This window comes from Elgaria multicarinata, chromosome 8 (assembly GCF_023053635.1).
Source record: "Elgaria multicarinata webbii isolate HBS135686 ecotype San Diego chromosome 8, rElgMul1.1.pri, whole genome shotgun sequence".
Lineage (NCBI taxonomy): Eukaryota > Metazoa > Chordata > Lepidosauria > Squamata > Anguidae > Elgaria > Elgaria multicarinata.
Window position 1 is genome coordinate 113,415,042 of NC_086178.1, and position 18,447 is coordinate 113,433,488.

The 18,447-nt window shown below is 44.6% G+C and overlaps 1 protein-coding gene across 1 annotated transcript in view; it reads left to right on the top strand.

The window, feature by feature from the left end:
• The window catches only part of WNT8B (Wnt family member 8B), a 55,990-nt gene extending 39,041 nt beyond the window's left edge, over positions 1 to 16,949 (top strand). Inside the window, exons 5-6 of the mRNA XM_063131682.1 lie at positions 5,210 to 5,352; positions 16,389 to 16,949. Coding sequence (XP_062987752.1) covers positions 5,210 to 5,352; positions 16,389 to 16,949 — 704 coding nt within the window. The remainder of the gene's footprint in view (positions 1 to 5,209; positions 5,353 to 16,388) is intronic.
• The last annotated feature ends 1,498 nt before the right edge of the window (positions 16,950 to 18,447 follow it).

Here is an 18,447-nt window from a genome sequence, read left to right on the forward strand (position 1 = left end):
TCTTGCTACGTTGCTGCCCTGGTGCTTTCATTTTGCTGTACGCAATCAAAGGTTTTCCTGATTGCAGCATCATTTTCCTGTTCCATACAAGTAAATGGGCAAAGGGAAGGGACTTCCACTCCATTCATTTGTATGAAATGGGCAAAAATATTTTTATTTATTATATTTATAACTAATGTTCAGCCAGGAAAACAGCCCCTGGAATTCTGCTACCTCTGACAGACACCTCTGTTTGTTTTTCTGTAACAGGGCTGTGCACCACCTTGGGCCAAATCTGGAGCAGTAGCGGGTTGACCTGAGATGCCCCAAGGCCAAAGCAGGTTGGCACCGAAGCCTCAGGGTGCCTTGGTGAATCAATTCAGGGTGGTGCAGGGCGGTTCCCCCATACCCACCTGCCCGGGTAAGCTAGCATAGCACCAGCCGTGAGTCCAGGTGAGTCCATTGGACTCACCAGACTCATTTCCCTCTTCCTCTCGATCCCAGCCTCACACTGCCACCAGTGGGACTTACCTCCAAATGTGTCCTCCTCCTGAGAGCTAGTGATTTCAAGTTATTGTGGGGGCTCTCCATTTTTAGTATATCTATGGCCCCAAACTACGGTGGCCATAAAGGGGAAATGGCCCTTTATGGCTGCTGTAGTTCTCAGCCTTAGATATACTAAAAGCAGAGAGCCCCCACGATTACTTTAAATTGTAGCCTGGCTCTTAGGAAGAGGACACATTTACAGGTAAGTCCCAGTGGCGGCAGCTCTGGGTTGGAGGTGGCAAGGGGATGACGTTGGGTGGTGTGGGGGCAGCAGTCCAATTGTAGAAAAGAGGGCTTCCTTTAGAAAATGGAATTCTTGCCCAAGTGAGGAAAATAAAAAAGAACACAAGCTGGCACAAAGGAGATACAAACAGACAATATGAGATGCAAAAAAGCATTTTGAAGAGTATATTGCTAACAATATCAAAATCAATATTGCTATTGATTTCAATTGCATCAATATTGCTAACAATATCAAAAGAATTATTTAAATATATCAGAAGCAGGAAACCAGCTAGGGAAGCAGTTGGACCGTTGCATGACAATGGCATTAAGGGAGTACTATAGGAGGACAGGCAGATTGCAGAGAAGCTGAATGAATTCTTTGCATCGGTGTTCAAAGCAGAAGAAACAGAACAGATGTCTGTGCCTGAAGTGATGTTTTCAGGAAGGGACTCTGAGGAACTGAGGCAAATAGAGGTGACAAAAGATGAAGTTCTCAACCTTATTGACAAACTGAAAGCAAATAAATCACCAGGCCTGGATGGTAACCACCATAGAGTTCTCAAAGAACTGAAATATGAAATTGTGGACCTTTAAACAAAAATAAGCAACATGTCCCTAAGCTCATCCTCTGTACCAGAGGATTGGAAGATGGCCAATGTAACACCAATTTTTAAAAAGGGGTCCAGAGGGGATCCGGGAAATTACAGGCCGGTTAGCTTGACATCAATTCCAGGTAAATTGGTTGAAAGCATTACTAAAGACAAAATTAGTAAGCATATAGAAGGGCAGGTCCTGCTGAAGAAGAATCAACATGGCTTCTCCAAAGACAAGTCCTGTCTCACTAATCTACTAGAACTCTTTGGGAGTATCAACAAACATGTAGACAGGAGTCATCTGGTGGACATTATTTACTTGGATTTCCAAAAGTCTTTTGATACAGTGCCTCACCCAAAGCTCCTGAACAAACATAGCAGTCATGAGATAAGAGGAGAGGTCCTCTTATAGATCAGTAACTGGTTAGAGAACAGAAAGAGAGTAGAAATAAATGGCAAGTTCTCCTGATGGAGGGAAGTAAATAGTGGGGTCCCACAGGGATTGGGATGGGACCAATTCTTTTCAAGTTGTTCATAAATGATCTGGAATTAGGGGTGAGCAGTGAAGTGGCCAAGTTTGGTGATGACACCAAATTATTTGAGGGATTGTGTTAAAACACAAAGGGATTGTGAAGAGCTCCAAAGGGATCTCTCCAAGATGGGATAGTGGGCATCAAAATGGCAGATGTGGTTCAATGTAAGCAAGTATAAGGTGATGCATGTTGGGGCAAAAAAACCCAACTTCAAGTATAACCTGATGGGATCTGAGCTGGCAGTAACCGAACAAGAAAGAGATCTTGGGGTTGTGGTGGAAAAGCTCGATGAAAATGTCCACCCAGTGTGCAGCAGCTGTAAAGAAGGCAAACTCCATGTTAGGCATTATGAGAAAAGGAATTGAGAATAAAACTGCCAGTTTCAAACTGCCTTTATATAAATCTATGGTGCGACCACACTTAGAATAATGTGTACAGTTCTGGTCACCACACCTAAAAAAAGATATAGACTAATCAACTAAAATGATTAAGGGGCTGGAGCATCTCTTCTATGAGGGAAGGTTACAACAACTGGGATTGTTTAACTTGGAAAAAAGGAGGCTAAGGGGAGACCTGACAGAGGTGGACAAAATTATGCATGGTGTGGAGAATGTGGATAGGGAGACATTTTTCTCTGGCTTTCAAAATATTAGAACTTGGGGTCATCCCATCAAGCTGATTGGTGGGAGAAGTACTTCTTCACACAGCGCATAGTTAAATTATGGAATTCACTACCACAAGATGTAGTGATGGCCAGCCATTTAGATGGCTTTAAAAGGGGGTTGGATTAATTCCTGGAGTGGAAGGCTATCAATGGCTATTAGGCCTGATGGTTATGTGCTACCTCCAGTATTCGAGGCAGGAAGCCTGTGTGCACCAGTTGCTGGGGAACATGGGTGGGAGGGTGCTGTTGCACCATGTCCTGCTTGTTCATCCCTGGCCGATGGCTGGTTGGCCACTGTGTGAACAGAGTGCTGGACTAGATGGACCCTTGGTCTGATCCAGCAGGGCGCTTCTTATGTTCTTATGACTCCTGGTCGACCTTGCTTCTGGCTTTCCTGGGTGCCAGCCTCATGGCCAGTACCCAGGAACCCACAAGACTGTCTCACTTCGGGGCAGGCACCTCCTGAACCACCTTGAATTGTATTGGGGCCATTTCGGAGTCTCCAAATGGCTTCTAAGGCAAGTTGGGGGTGGGGGGAGAGCTGTGCACAGCCCTAGGCCACAGCTAGACCTAAGGTTTATCCTGGGATCATCCAGGGTTCGCCCCTGCCTGAGCACTGGATCCCCTGTGTGTCACCTAGATGAACAGGTTTGACCCCTGGACGATCCAGGGATAAACCTTAGGTCTAGCTGTGGCCCTAGTCTGTAAATTAAAGTAGGCTTTATACTCCAATTGGATTCCTAGAGCAGTTACAACATTTCAGAACATAAAAAGATAAATTAATAACCAAAACAGAAATACACACAAAGCAGCAGAAACTATTAGAGTAGAATAAAAACATAAAATATACTTGCCAATATAAATAAAATCAAATTAAATTTAAAAGCCTGAGAAAAGCCTGATGTCATTTCCATTCTTTACATGGAAATGAGATCAAACTAAAGCAGCAAGCAAGCCTCTCTGGTAGGGAGTTCCATTACTGGGGTGCTGCCACAGAAAAGGCCCTGTCTCGTGCTCCCACTAATGGCCTCCAAAGCTGATCTCAACCCATGCGTAGGTTCATATCAGATCTTTCAGATATCCTGGCCCTATGCTTTTGGGGTAGCCAAGTACCAGCAACTTGAAGTGGTCCCAGAAAGGCACTGAAAGCCAGTGCATTTGAAATTAAACCAGTGTAATGTGTTCTAAAAAATTGAACACCTGAAAGCATTCTGCTGCATTTTGCACCGGTTCCTGAACACTTTTTAAGGGCATCTCCACACACAGCACACTGCAGTAATCTAATCAGGAGGTGACCAAGGTATGTATCACTGTGGCTAGATCTACCTTTTCCAGGAAGGGGCACATCTGGCAATATACAGGAGCACTCCCACACTGTGAACCTGACCCTTCAGAAGGAGAGCCATCCATTCAGAAAAGGCTGTACTCACAATCCCAGTTTAGCTTGTCTTCAACTTGTTTCTTCACATCCAATCTATCACTACATCCAGGCAATGATTCAGAACTTCCACAAGCTCTTTGACATTAGTTGGGGGGGGGGGGGAAGGGACTGGGTATCATGTCTGAAACAACTGACAGGGACACTCACTCCCTGCCTCAGCACAGGTCATCCACCAAGGTGTCCAAGGCTATTTCCATATCAAAACCCAGATTGGAAAGGATCCAAATACCCATAAGAGTGATTTCATCAACAAAATCATCAAAGTGGGTTGATCTTCAACATTCTAGGGCCTAAAATGTATCAGACCCTTCACCTCTTGAAATAATTCTGCTGGGTGACACTGATGCAATGATAGCAGAGAAGCAGAATTTCTCTGCTGCTGTCACCATTTTAGAGCTTTATTAAGCTCTAAAATGGGCTCTAACTCGTGTCCACTTGGTCTACTTGATGAAAGAGGATGCTTTCCCTGCCTCCTGTCTCATCTCCCCATTCCACATCTCTCCATTCCACAGATCAACCGGGGTTTTGACAGGATCACCAGACCTAGTGGAAGGAAAATCCCCCAAAGCATTCAGGAATACTTCTAGCTCCAGTAGTCTCTGAGGGCAGACCATTTTAATCGGTCCCCCACTCATGCAGAAGTTAGGAGTGCCAGCGAATCTACTCTCTGTCAGGTGGTTATCTGTCCATGACAAGAGAGTTCTTTCAGACTCCTCTAGCTACAGGTCACTTTTATCCTGACTGGCAATACCAGATTCAGAGTGTGCCCTGCCATAGGTGTGGAGCGAGATATTAATTGAATTCCAGAACTATAGTAATGAAGTCTAGACTATATACCCACACATACTCTTTGAATGCATGAATAGGGCTTAAGTAATCATTACACTTGGAATTAATTTTTGGAATGGATGTAATGGGTGTACTCTCTATCAAACATTTAAATTTTAAACCTGCATATGCAAATAGACATTTTAGAATCTATATGTTGAATTATGAAAATTTGCAGATTTCAAGAGATCTGAACATGGTCCTGGGGGAGTTGTTTCTGGGACAAGAACAAAACACCTTCTTATTGGGAATCCAACCATTTTCTTGCTGCTTACAATAATACTTTTCACACTTCCAGCTATATACCCACCACGAGGAGGAAGGGACTGGTAGGATGAGGTACCAACTCACCCACCTGCTGACTCCTTATAACTGCCTTCTGGCATGTCTTTCTCCACAGGAGGTCAAGGATGGCTGTGGGGAGGCTGCAGTGACAATGTGGGCTTTGGGGAAGCCATTTCCAAGCAGTTTGTGGATGCATTGGAGACAGGGCAGGATGCCAGAGCAGCCATGAACCTGCATAACAATGAGGCTGGCAGAAAGGTAACACATTTTCCATCTACAACAAATTAAAAAACTAATAGTGGTAGGAGAGGGGCCTCTTTGTTCTCCTACCTTAATGCAGCAGGCATTTCTGCAGCAGGGAACACAACTGAAGGGCTTGGGTCAGCGAAACTCATTTGGAAGATTCCAGATGGCATGGGATGGATGGTACTTCAGTTAATGAATTGGTTGATTTGTGAAATAAAGAGATGACTGAGGTGAGTCCTGTCAGACAAATTTGATCTCATTTTTTGATAAGGTAACCTCCCTTGTGGACCATGGGAACGCTGTGGATGTCATATATCTTGACTTCAGCAAAGCTTTTGACAAAGTACCACATGACATTCTGATTAACAAACTAGCTAAAAGTGGGCTAGATGGAACAACTATTAGGTGGATTCACAGTTGGCTACAGAATCGGACTCAAAGAGTACTTTGAGTCCGATGGACTCAATGGAATTTATAAGAGTACTTTGAGTCCGATGGAATCAATGGAAACTTCTCAAACTGGGGAGAGGCAACGAGTGGGGTACCTCAAGGCTCAGTCCTGGGCCCAGTGCTCTTCAACATTTTTATTAATGATTTGGATGAGGAGGTGCAGGGAACGCTGATCAAATCTGCAGATGACACAAAATTGGGTGGGATAGCTAATACTCTGGAAGACAGAAACAAACTTCAAAGTGATCTTGATAGGCTGGAGTGCTGGGCTGAAAACAACAGGATGAAATTTAATAGGGATAAATGCCAAGTTCTACACCTAGGAAAAAGAAACCAAAGGCACAGTTACAAGATGGGGGACACTTGGCTCAGCAATACTACAAACGAGAAAGATCTTGGAATTGTTGTAGATTGCAAGCTGAATATGAGCCAACAGTGCGATATGGCTGCAAGAAAAGCAAATGCTATTTTGGGCTGCATTAATAGAAGTATAGCTTCCAAATCACGTGAGGTACTGGTTCCTCTCTATTCGGCCCTGGTTAGGCCTCATCTAGAGTGTTGTGTCCAGTTCTGGGCTCCACAATTCAAGAAGGACGCAGACAAGCTGGAGTGTGTTCAGAGGAGGGCAACCAGGATGATCAGGGGTCTGGAAATAAAGCCCTATGAAGAGAGACTGAAAGAACTGGGCATGTTTAGCCTGGAGAAGAGAAGATTGAGGGGAGACATGATAGCACTCTTCAAATACTTAAAAGGTGGTCACACAGAGGAGGGCCAGGATCTCTTCTCGATCCTCCCAGAGTGCAGGACACGGAATAACGGGCTCAAGTTAAAGGAAGCCAGATTCTGACTGGACATCAGGAAAAACGTCCTGACTGTTAGAGCACTACGACAATGGAACCAATTCCCTAGGGAGGTTGTGGGCTCTCCCACACTAGAGGCCTTCAAGAGGCAGCTGGACAAGCATCTGTCGGGGATGCTTTAGGGTGGATTCCTGCACTGAGCGGGGGGTTGGACTCGATGGCCTTGTAGGCCCCTTCCAACTCTACTATTCTATGATTCTATGACTGACCATTGTTCCTAAGTACACTTTCCCAATTACAAGAGCCCTATAGGCCCCTTCAATGGCTTTATAGGCCCCTTCCAACTCTACTATTCTATGGGCTTTGCTAGACCTACCTGGGAATCCAATGTCCAATGCCCTCCTCACCCACCTGCCCACCCGCCAGCCATGTCTGATGCCCCCCTTGCTCAGCCACTTGCGATCTCCGATCCCCCATCGCCCCTGGGCCACGATTTCCCCTCCTGATGTCCCCTGGCTCCTCTCTTCCCCCCCATCTCTCCCAACGGGTCAGCTCTCCCCCCCCCTTGGCCCCCATCACTCTCCCCCTGCGATTCCCCCCCCTGGCCCGGATCTCCCTCCCCCCCCCGCAATTCTCCCCCTCCCTGGGAAGCGCAGCTTCTCCCGGCTACTCGCGAGTAAATGCGGTAGCCGGGGAAAACGGCAGAACAGGCTAGACCTTTCACAGCCCTGGGCCAAAAGCAGTGTCGGTTAGCCCGGGGCCAGGGCAGTTTGAGCCCTGCCTGAGCCTGGGATACCCTGTGCATCATCTGGATGCACAGGGACGAGGCTGGGCCTTACACCATGCTAATGCCTCGTCTAGCAAGGCCCTATGATTCTATGATCAGCATCCAGGAGGGAATCTACACGTCATACTGAAGGCGCTTCCATGCGCCCCCAGTACGCCTCCGACCCGGGTCGCTCTTACCCCGGCAGCAGGAGGCCGGCGGCGGCGGCGGCGGCGGCAAGGACGTGGCCAGATTCCCCAGCTGCCTCCTCCTCTGTCTCTTCTGGGCTGCAGGTAGGCAGGAATACACCATCATTTGGGGGGCGTACTGGGGGTGCATGGAAGCACCTTCAGTACGACGTGTAGATTCCCTCCAGGTTTACCAGAGAGCTGGGAGTGATGAAACAGATGTGACAATTGTGCAATGCAGGGATGGAAAACACAAGATGAATCTGACCAAACAAATTCATCTGGATGAATGTCCTGTTCTGTTGAAATGATGCTGGCAAAGTAGCAATGCTTCTATTGTTGTGTACTTCCAGTGCCATTCAGCAGAGCTCTTCCACATGGTTTACAATCTTCTCCAATTGGCCACCAGGGAGATACAAAAGGTCTCACAAGTTTCATAATCATTTTGTGGATAAAATAAAAAGAAATGTGTTCATCATCAAGTCATCAAGTCATAAGTTGTTGGGTGAATTTCATCATCAAAGTCCAACAATCTGGCCAATGAATTTGGAGGCACAGGCATGAACAGACATTTTCTCAGGAAGGGTGCAAGGCTGCACATTGGTGTGTGATTGCAACTCACATGTATAGCACGTGCTGCTACAACACACCTGTGCATTTTCCTTTTGTCTATGCAGATGCTTTGTTACTTAGAGACATTTCACATGACATTTAGAACCCTACTTGTTCCTGGGTGGCACTGTTTAGGAACTGGGAATTTAACACACCTAATGCATTAGAGTATTCTAGTTAAACTTCACACAAGAGTCATACATCAACATGAGACTCACAACGGAATCATATATCAACATGGGAGTTGGGAGTGCCTGTTTTTAAAGGAGAAGGAGAACCTAATTAAAGATATAATGGAACCCTGATAGAATGCAGAGTACCAGTGGAATACTGTCATTTCTCGATATAAACTCTACAGGAAGGACAGGAAAGGGCATAATGGAAGTGGAGTCAGCCCTGTATATTAAAAAGAGCATCGTGTCAAGCAGAATGGAAACCCCAAAGTGACAGCCTCATCATTAGAAGTCCCGTGGATGACAATAATTTAGTACTGGGGGTATGTTAGCATCCCCTGGACAAGAACACTTAGGATGATCTTGAGATGGAAAATGAAATCAGGGAGACATTCAAAGGAGGACGAATTGTAATAATGGGAGATTTCAATTGCTCCCATATTGACTGGATAAATGCATGTTCCAATCATAGCTATGAAGTTAAATGTCTTCATGCCGAGAGTGATCGTTGTCCTGGAACAGTTGGAAATGGAACCAACCAGAAGGGAGCTGTCTTTGGATTTAATCCTAAACCAGTGTTAGATTTGAGTGTTGTTGGAAACAGTGACCACAGTGTTATCAAATGTAACTTATATTTAAGAGGGAAATTGCCCAAACAATCACATTTTACTTCAAAAGAGGAAATTTCTCTAAAATGAGGGGACTGGTGAAAAGGAACTTGAAAGGGGAGTCAAGAACATTAAATTCCTCCATAAGGCTTGGTGATTACTTAAAACCATACTAATAGAAGCTCAGCTAAAATGTAAAATGTCAGTTATCACCAAGTCCAAAAGGGAAGAAGATTTCCTTTAGAAAATGGAAGTCTTGCCCAAATGGGGAGAACAAAAATGAACACAAACTTCTACAAAGGAAATGCAAGCAGATAATAAGAGATGCAAAAAAGGGGGAAGCATTTTGATGAGCACCTCAGGACCAACGCTAAATAATTCTATAAATATAAGAAGCATGAAACCAACAATGGAGATTGCAGAGAAGATGAATTAATGCTTTTCATCTATCTTCACTACAGAAGGTTGTGGGCTCTCCCACACTAGAGGCCTTCAAGAGGCAGCTGGACAACCATCTGTCAGGGATGCTTTAGGGTGGATTCCTGCATTGAGCAGAGGGTTGGACTCGCAGGCCTTGTAGGCCCCTTCCAACTCTGCTATTCTATGATTCTATGGAGGTTGTGGGCTCTCCCACACTAGAAGCCTTCAAGAGGCAGCTGGACAACCATCTGTCAGGGATGCTTTAGGGATTCCTGCCTTGAGCAGGGGGTTGGACTCAATGGCCTTGTAGGCCCCTTCTGACTCTGCTATTCTATGATTCTGTGAAGGACTTAGGGAAGTTATCTATGCCAAGGACATAGATAACTTAGGAAGGGAGTCAGAGAGCTCTGTCACACCTATGTTTTTTATCCAGTTTTCAACCATGGTTTCCCACTCTGTTTCCTTAGTGAGTTGAGTGCTGGGCACTTTCACGATTGTGCGTTGTTGTGCTCTTTCACCTTATGTATCTTTTCACCTGGGGCGCTACTATGCTGGAGAAATCTCCCACCCTGTTCCCTACATTTTCCTTTCTTCTGCAGTTAATTGTTTGTTTTTAAAAAAATCTTTATTTCTACCAAATACAATAGTACAGCAGCCTGAAACTGTTATGGTAAAACAGCACACTATAGTTCCCCTAAGACCATATTAAACAAACTCCAAGGAAGGGAGGCCTCTTGTAGGAAGCAGGAGGGAACACATGGACAGAGACTGTTGCTGCCCCTTGGCTTGGTAAAGGGTTACAGGGGAAGAGGAGTGAAGGTTTGTTTTGCTAATTTCAAAGGCTGGGCAGATGAACAATCATTTTAACTTATTTCTTTTGTAAAGGCGGTTAGGTCCCCTCCTTTGCTCCATGGTAACCAAAATGCTTACATTTGCTTAATTTTTAAAGATAAAGAGCTCGAACTTGGTATGGTGATAGCACTTAAGGAGTGCTTTAGGCATGCCAAGTTTGAATCAGATCGGTTCATCCCTTGATTTTAAGGAATTTAAAATCAAGCAGATCTGCACTTTATGAACTTGGAGATGCACAGCTTCACATGATCAATGAAAGGAAAAGTGATCCTTCACACTGGTGGATTATGGGGAAAAGGGTTTAAGGGGGGAAATTTAAAATTCCTAAAATATCAAGGGATAAACCAATGTATTTCAAACTTAGTACACTGAGAGTTCTACTTAAGAGCTATCACTGTGCCAATTTTGATCTCTTTGTCTTTAAAAATTACATAGAGGTAAGCATTTTTGTTAATTCCCATTTTAAAACATTAAAATCAAGGGATGAAGCAATCAGATTCAAATCTGGAGTGGTTAAAGCCCTCCATAAGAGCTATCACCATACCAATTTTGATCTCTTTAACTTTAAAAATGAGGAAGCTGCAGGGCTAGGGGTGTGTGCATTTTCCACATTTCTTTTAAGGTGGAAATGCCTACTCAAGAGTAAGAACATAGAGTTAAATGGGACCTCTCTCCCTCCCCCTTCATAGTTGAGCAGAGAACTGCCCCACCCCTCCTCTTTTGGTAGGGAGACCGCCCTTAGACACACACACACACACACACACACACACACACAACAAAGAACAGGATGATGGGATAGAATGCAACCACAGCAATACATGGTGTGAGCGGGGGGAGGAACGCATTTATTTCACAGGGAGGGAAAATAATCCAGACTTTCCCCAGTCTAAAAAGAGACAAAACATGGAGGTGAAGAGGTGAAATGAGTGCAGGATGTGGACAACATCGGCCCTCATCACACCTACCCATTTCCCCTTGAATTATCATTTCGTTCCTTTAGCGTATGAAAACTTGTTGTTGTTGTTGTCGGGGGCTGGGATCACACCAGATAGAAAATAAACGTGTCCTCAGCAGCTTCCCTCTCACATCCAAGGCAGCTGCTCACCTCCTCAGATGGGGGTCCAGGCTGCAGCCACTCTCGCGGGCTTCCTGAGGAGAATCAGAGCCACTCGGATTGGCTGAACAGAGAGATGGCAGGAGCAGCTGCAGGAGGAGGCGGCTGCAGGAGGAGCACGCACACTCTCACTCTCCCACCCCCACTTTTCTCTCAGCTTCGTGAAGGGTGGGCTTGTGTGCCGCCAAGGTGGAGCGCTCTGCCATGGAGGGGCTGAGCCGGAGCCTTTCAGTCCTGGCCGGGCGGTGGGGGGCTTACAATGCCTGCTCCTTGTCATGAGGCTCGTGCCTCCGCCGGCTCTGAAAGCCCCGCACCCCCAGTGGCTGCTCAGAGTCCCAGAAGAACCGGACTTTAAGTGGTTCTTCTGGGGGCGCTTCTTTGGCTGGAAAAAGTGCAATCAGGGCAGGACATGGGCGACGTCATTCGAGTCCTTCATCTCCATAGCAGACTATACAGTGGCCATCATGGGAGTCTTTTCTAAGGGTTGTGCCGTGAAAGCAGGCTATATAGTAGGTGGGATGAAGCTCATCATGTGGGTACTGGGCTGCAAAACCCCAAACCCAGCATGGCGAGTATGTGATAAATTGCTGGTGTGATGGAGCTCTGAGGCCAATGGTGATGACGAGAAATGAAGTTCTTGACCTTATTGACAAATTGAAAACTAACTGGGCTCCAAAGGTATCCATCCCAAAGTTCTTCAAGAACTCAAATGGGAAATTGCAGATCTTCTAATGAAAAATGTAACACGTCGCAGAGACTGGAGAATGGCCCAATGGAATGCATTTTTTTTAAAAAAAAAAGCGATCTAAGGGGGATCAGAGTTATTGCAGCATAGAGAGTCCAATACTCTAACTATTGAACAATGCTGACTCTTTTGAGGTTCTTTCCAGTTCTATAATTGCTGGTGGAATTTGGGGGCTATAGAATATCTTTTATTTATCTACTTTTTTTTTTTTTTAAAGATTTATGGCTTGCTTTTCAAGCCCAAGGGGCTTCAAGGTGGTTAATCCCACAATTCTCCAATTCTGTTTGTCTGTCCATCTTTTCTTCCCAAACTTCATTCCTGGCAAATGTGGGAAGGTTCCAACAGATTAAGAGTAAGATAAATAGGCTTTGTTTTGAAAATCTGAAAATTTTCATCATAGAATCATAGAATAGCAGAGTTGGAAGGGGCCTACAAGGCCATCGAGTCCAACCCCCTGCTCAATGCAGGAATCCACCCTAAAGCATCCCTGACAGATGGTTGTCCAGCTGCCTCTTGAAGGCCTCTAGTGTGGGAGAGCCCACAACCTCCCTAGGTAACTGATTCCACCGTCGCACTGCTCTAACAGTTAGGAAGTTTTTCCTGATGTCCAGCTGGAATCTGGCTTCCTTTAACTTGAGCCCGTTATTCTGTGTCCTGCACTCTGGGAGGATCGAGAACAGATCCTGGCCCTCCTCTGTGTGACAACCTTTCAAGTATTTGAAGAGTGCTCTCATGTCTCCCCTCAACCTTCTCTTCTCCAGGCTAAACATGCTCAGTTACACCATAAACCATGCTAACAATCCCTACTCCAATTTCAAACTGTTTGCATGCTAGTAAGAAAAGGAGCAAAGAATGCCATGTTTAAAACCTGGAACCAAAGGGACAATAATGAAAATATGTGCATCTAAAGGTGAACAAGAACCAGCATCACTTAGTGAGCACTTTGCTAATAAAAGGATATGGCTTCAACTGTAACTTACAGAATTTCTCTGGAAAATGTCATGGAAAATTTACAGAGCAGTCCTGTGATGGTCCTTATGAGAGCAGAGAATACACTGGGTTCCTCCAAGGTGGCAACAGTTCAGGGAGGCTGAATACTGGGCGGCGCATTGGGTTGGCATCCTTCGGACTCTCCATTGCTGTCTCCGCCCACCACCGTAAATTAGCTAGATGGGCTCAGAGCTAAATTTGGAGGGGAATGGAGGAGGAACGGGTGGTGACATTGTCTACGTTGTGCCAACAGCCCTGCCTGGCTCTTGCCAGCAGAGCTTTGGGTAGGTAGAGGGCTCTGAACTCTTATTGTTCAATAGTGACCTGAGGGTGGCAAGTAAATAGGCAAAACATGCTTGGAATCCAGGCATTCTAAAAAATAAAGACTGGGCAGGGGAAAAAGATGAATGACCTTATCTCATAAACTGGACTAGTGGGAATGGAATTAAATAAAGCAAACTCACACATTTGGGGACGGATAAGCATTTTTGTTGTCAGCTGTGGGCTCATCAGCCTGACAAGGCCTGCCTGGCGTCGACATTGTCATCTTTTCAGCTCCAGGTCAAGGCTTTTCTCTTCTCCCAGGCATTTAGCAATATGTAACGAGCCTGGGTCTGTTTCTTAGTCTCATAGGTTTTTTTTAGTGATTATAGTGGTTTAAAATGTATGTGTATATTGTATGTTTTTTTTGGTTTTTAATTTTTGTATATTGTTTCTAAGTGTTTTTATCTTATGTGAACTGGCCAGAAAGCTTTGGCTATGGGGCGGTATACAAATGCAAATAATAATAATAATAATAATAATAATAATAATAATAATAATAATAATAATTTTACAGAGGAAGTAACAAATCTGGAGATCCTGGGCAAGCCTTTAAATGTTGGGGGTGGGGGTGGTAAAAAAATAGTAAACAATTATTGGATAATTGTTGGATAATTATTAGATAATTCTTGGAGAGGCATCTCTTACAATATTTTTTAAAGCTTTCATACAAAATTTCCCATGCTGTGGCCTGTTTGGTCACTCCTGTTCAGGAAGGAAGAATTCAAGCTGGAGTAGGAGCAAGAAGTAATAATGATTGCAGGAATAAAGAACCCCCTTTATGAGAAGAGATTAAAAGCTTAGACTGTTTAGCTTAGAAAGAAGGAGTCTGGCACCTGTTTCGTACATGATTCTGTAATAAGTGTTGTCAGTTGCTGCTGACCCCCCCTCCCCCCACTTCTGCATGGAGAAGCTCTACTACACGGCTGCTATATGATGCGTAAGAGCTCCATCACATCAGCGGTTTGCCTCACTCTCACTACGCCTGGTATCTGGTTTTGCAGCATGAGACTCACCTGATATTGGCCCTGTTCTACACCTGTTTTGCCTCTTTTCCTCTGTTTTGCATATTATTTTGGTGCAGGGAAAGTCTGGATTATTTTCCCCAAGCGGATTTAATGCGCCCTTAAGTCTCCGTGTAGTGCTGTCCCCTTGCTTTTCCCTTTGTTAGGGGTGTGTACTTTGAATGGAGTCTTGCTGACAAAAGGGGAGGGCGGGGTGGTTCTCCTCCTTCAGCACGCCATGTTGAAGGTTTAAATGAATGGACTTTTTACTGCTCCAACCCCACCCTCCTTGCCCGCAGCTCCCTCATTTTTAAAGATAAAGAGATGAAACTTGGGACCTTGAGAGCACTTAAGTAGAGCTTTCAACTTGCCAAGTTTGAATTGGATTGGTTCATCCCTTGATTTTTTAGAATTTTTTTTTTAAATCTCCCCTTAAACCATTTCCTTGATACTCCACCAATGCAAAAGTCCACCTATTTGTGAAGGATCCATTTTCCTTTACTCTGATAATGTGAAGTTGTGCAGCTCCAGTTCATAAAATACAGATCTGCTGGTTCCCTTCCTCAAGAGTAAATCCCATTGATTTCAGCGGCATTTACATCCAAGTCATACTAAAATCCCATGCATGCTTACCTTTGAGTAAACAGAAGTAAGACCTCAGAAGTACAAACAGGGTTGAAGAGGACTTCTTTCCAGTTTGCTGTTTTAGACTTTTTTAAAAAAGCTTCTGAGTGACCACACTTAATAAAGTCAACTCTACAGGTGTTTAGAACTTGGATGTAAATGCAGTTGAAATCAGTGGGATTTACTCTTGAGTAAGGGAAACAGCAGAGCTCTATTTTAGGAACTGGAGATGCACAGCTTCGCATTATCAAAGGAAAGAAAAATCTATCCTTCACAAATGCAAACAGGTGGAATTTCACATTGGTGGACTATCAAGGAAATGGTTTAAGCAGGGGATTAAAAAAAGTCTTAAAAATCAAGGGATTAATCAATCTGATTCAAACTTGGCATGCCGAAAGCTCTACTTAAGAGCTCTCAAGGTCCCAAGTTTCATCTCTTTATCTTGAAAAATTATGCGGATGTAAGCATTTTGGTTAATTCCCATAGGAGCTCCAATGAGTGAGAGGAGAAGGCTGCCACATCCATCACAATGTCCATCAGTAACAAGAACCAATGAACTGGAGAGGGAAGGAGGAGGGGTGGGGTGGGGCAAGGTGAGGCAGGTGCAATAGCAGCAGGAGAGCAAACAAGTGAAAAGGGAGTTCACCAGTACAGCAACGATCGTGAAAGGGAGGAGCGCTTGCAGCGCTTATGAAACAGAGGTCAAAAACGTGGAGGCAAATAAGGGAAAAAATATGTGTGATGTAGCCCTAAGTGTGTGACCACATGGGTTGGCCCTGCAATGTTAAAAAGCCTCCATACAAGTAGTGGTGGACTGGCAACAAGAAAGCTGCTATGTTGGATTGGAGACTTTCCACCCAGTTGCCCACTCCACATGTTAAACTGCTTAAATCCTTATGTCAACCCCACAAATAGTTTTTGGTGGCAACCACACCACTCACCTAATAAATGAAGTGGTTCTTAGGGGGTTATTATTGAAATCTACACATACAACACAAAGTTCGAGTACACCACAAAACATCAGGAAGGGTTAATGAGGAAGGGTTAAGGGTTAATCAGGAAGGGTTAATATTTAGGTTAATGAGATTGATGGCTCCAAGAATTAATCACTGCAAGGGCCACCCATAAAATTAAGTTGGAAATCAGAAAAGCATGTGTGACTTTTAACAGTGCAAAATTGTGAAATACTTTCCTAAAATAGTGGCAGAGCTCAAAAATAAGATGAGCTTCAGCTAGAAAATGAGATGGGTTTCAGCCAGAAAATATATTGGGTTTCAGATGAGGTCTCCTAGTTCTAGGTACTGAACTTTACAGAATAAAGAGGCGTCTTCCACCTCATTTTGCTGCTTAACTTTCATTCTGCCTTTTCCTTTCTCTCTAGGCAGTGAAAGGGACTATGAAAAGGACCTGCAAATGTCATGGTGTATCTGGCAGCTGCACTACCCAGACCTGCTGGTTGCAATTGCCTGAGTTTCGAGAAGTGGGGACATACTTGAAGGAAAAGTACCACAAAGGACTGAAAGTTGACTTGCTCCAAGGGGCAGGCAACAGCGCTGCTAGCCGGGGGGCAATCGCCGAAACCTTCAGCTCCATCTCCAAGAAGGAGCTCGTCCATCTGGAAGACTCACCTGACTATTGCCTGGAGAACAAGACCTTGGGTCTGTTGGGAACTGAGGGAAGGGAGTGCCTTAAGAGGGGCAAGGCCCTGAGCAAGTGGGAGAAGCGTAGCTGCCAGCGCTTGTGTGGGGACTGTGGGCTGACTGTGGAGGAACAGCGAGCTGACATGGTGTCCAGCTGCAACTGCAAGTTCCACTGGTGTTGCGCTGTTCGTTGTGAGCAGTGCCGCAAACGTGTCACCAAATATTACTGTGTCCGCAAAGAGAAGCGGGAGCGCAGCGGAAGTGGTACAGCTTCCCGCAAACTCAAAAGGAAGCAGCCCTAATGCCCTCGTCATCCCCTAACAACTTCCTGCTCCATCACCACCTCCCACAATTCACTTCTGCTTTATCTTCCATGTATAGCTAGACTTATGGATGGAAGTCTTTGCCTGTCTAGTATTTAACCCAGTTTGGGGCACCTATAGGGAAGAAACTCACAGAAGTTCTAGCAATGGTGAAGCTACCCCTAAATCGATAGACTGTTGTGGAATGAATTCAGTTTTAAACCCAGGAGTTTTCTTTCCCAAGCAAGGCAGCATGCTGTCCTTTTAGTTGAGACCTCAGAGGTCTCAGCTAAGTCCTGGGACCTCATAAGCTATGAAACTTCCATCCCTTTTAGGGATCCTCACCAGATTCGGAGGCTTGTTTATGCAGTTTGTGGAAACCAACATTCAGAGACAATTAACTCCCTATCTGCAGCCTTTGTTCACCTCGGCAGCAGGGAATGCAGGCATGCTTTAGCCTCTTCCAGTGTGCTTGGCATCAGCCTTGAACACCACATACTATTGCATGTCCAGGAGCAAGACCATGTTTGGGTTTACAGAGCCAAAGGTGACAAGAGCACCCCACCCTTTTCCTATCTGTGACATCTGTTTCAGCATCTGATTTGCCCTTTTATTGTGTGAGCAGATCAGTGACTGAAGTGAATTAGAGAGTTTTGTTTCAGGAAATCTGATTGTGTTAAGAGGATCCTTAGGAGAGTGCGTTGAGACGGCATCCTAGAACCAGAACGATCCTGGAACCGTCAGGACAAACTAGAACAGGAGCTGCCTGCCTCCATGCATATTAAAGGAGGAAATGGGAATCAGGAAGCATTTGCAACTGGAGCAGAACACAATTTTAAAGGAGGTGGATAGGGCAGGGGGCACAAGGAAACGTGAGGGTGGGAAAGGTTGGAGAACATTTACTTTGGGTACTCCCCATTGAATATATACTTCCATTACATTTACATTTGCTATATATTTTTGAGAAGAAAAAATACTTTTCTGGAAACATCATTCCATAAAATCAGACAAATTGTCTTGTACTTCTCAGAACCTTTTCGTATAATGGGTTTGTTTTGTTTGTTTGTTGCACAATAATTTCTCAATTATTACACATTTAGTCAGAAGATCAAGACATCTTCACCCAATGCCATTGCTCTGCAGTGTGGGATATCACATTTTCTTGGTATTCAAATTGCAATTCTTTCTTCAGTTGGAAAATGCAATTCTACCTCGGCACATTATTCCTTATTGCTTCCGTAGATGTTGTGGGAGCCAGATGTCATGCCGCTTAGTGCCAGTGATATCTGCAATGTCAAGTGAGGCAGGCACAAATAAATGGCTGGTGCCATTTTATGAACTTTTATTTGTTCCTTCTTTTCAATCATTGTTCTTAGACAGTCAGACCCCATGGAACACTATCATGCTGTACAGTGGTAATTGAGTATTATTATTATTTTAAGGAGTGAGGCTACTCCATTCTCTGAGCATTCGTTTCTTTCCTAGACGCATGTTTCCC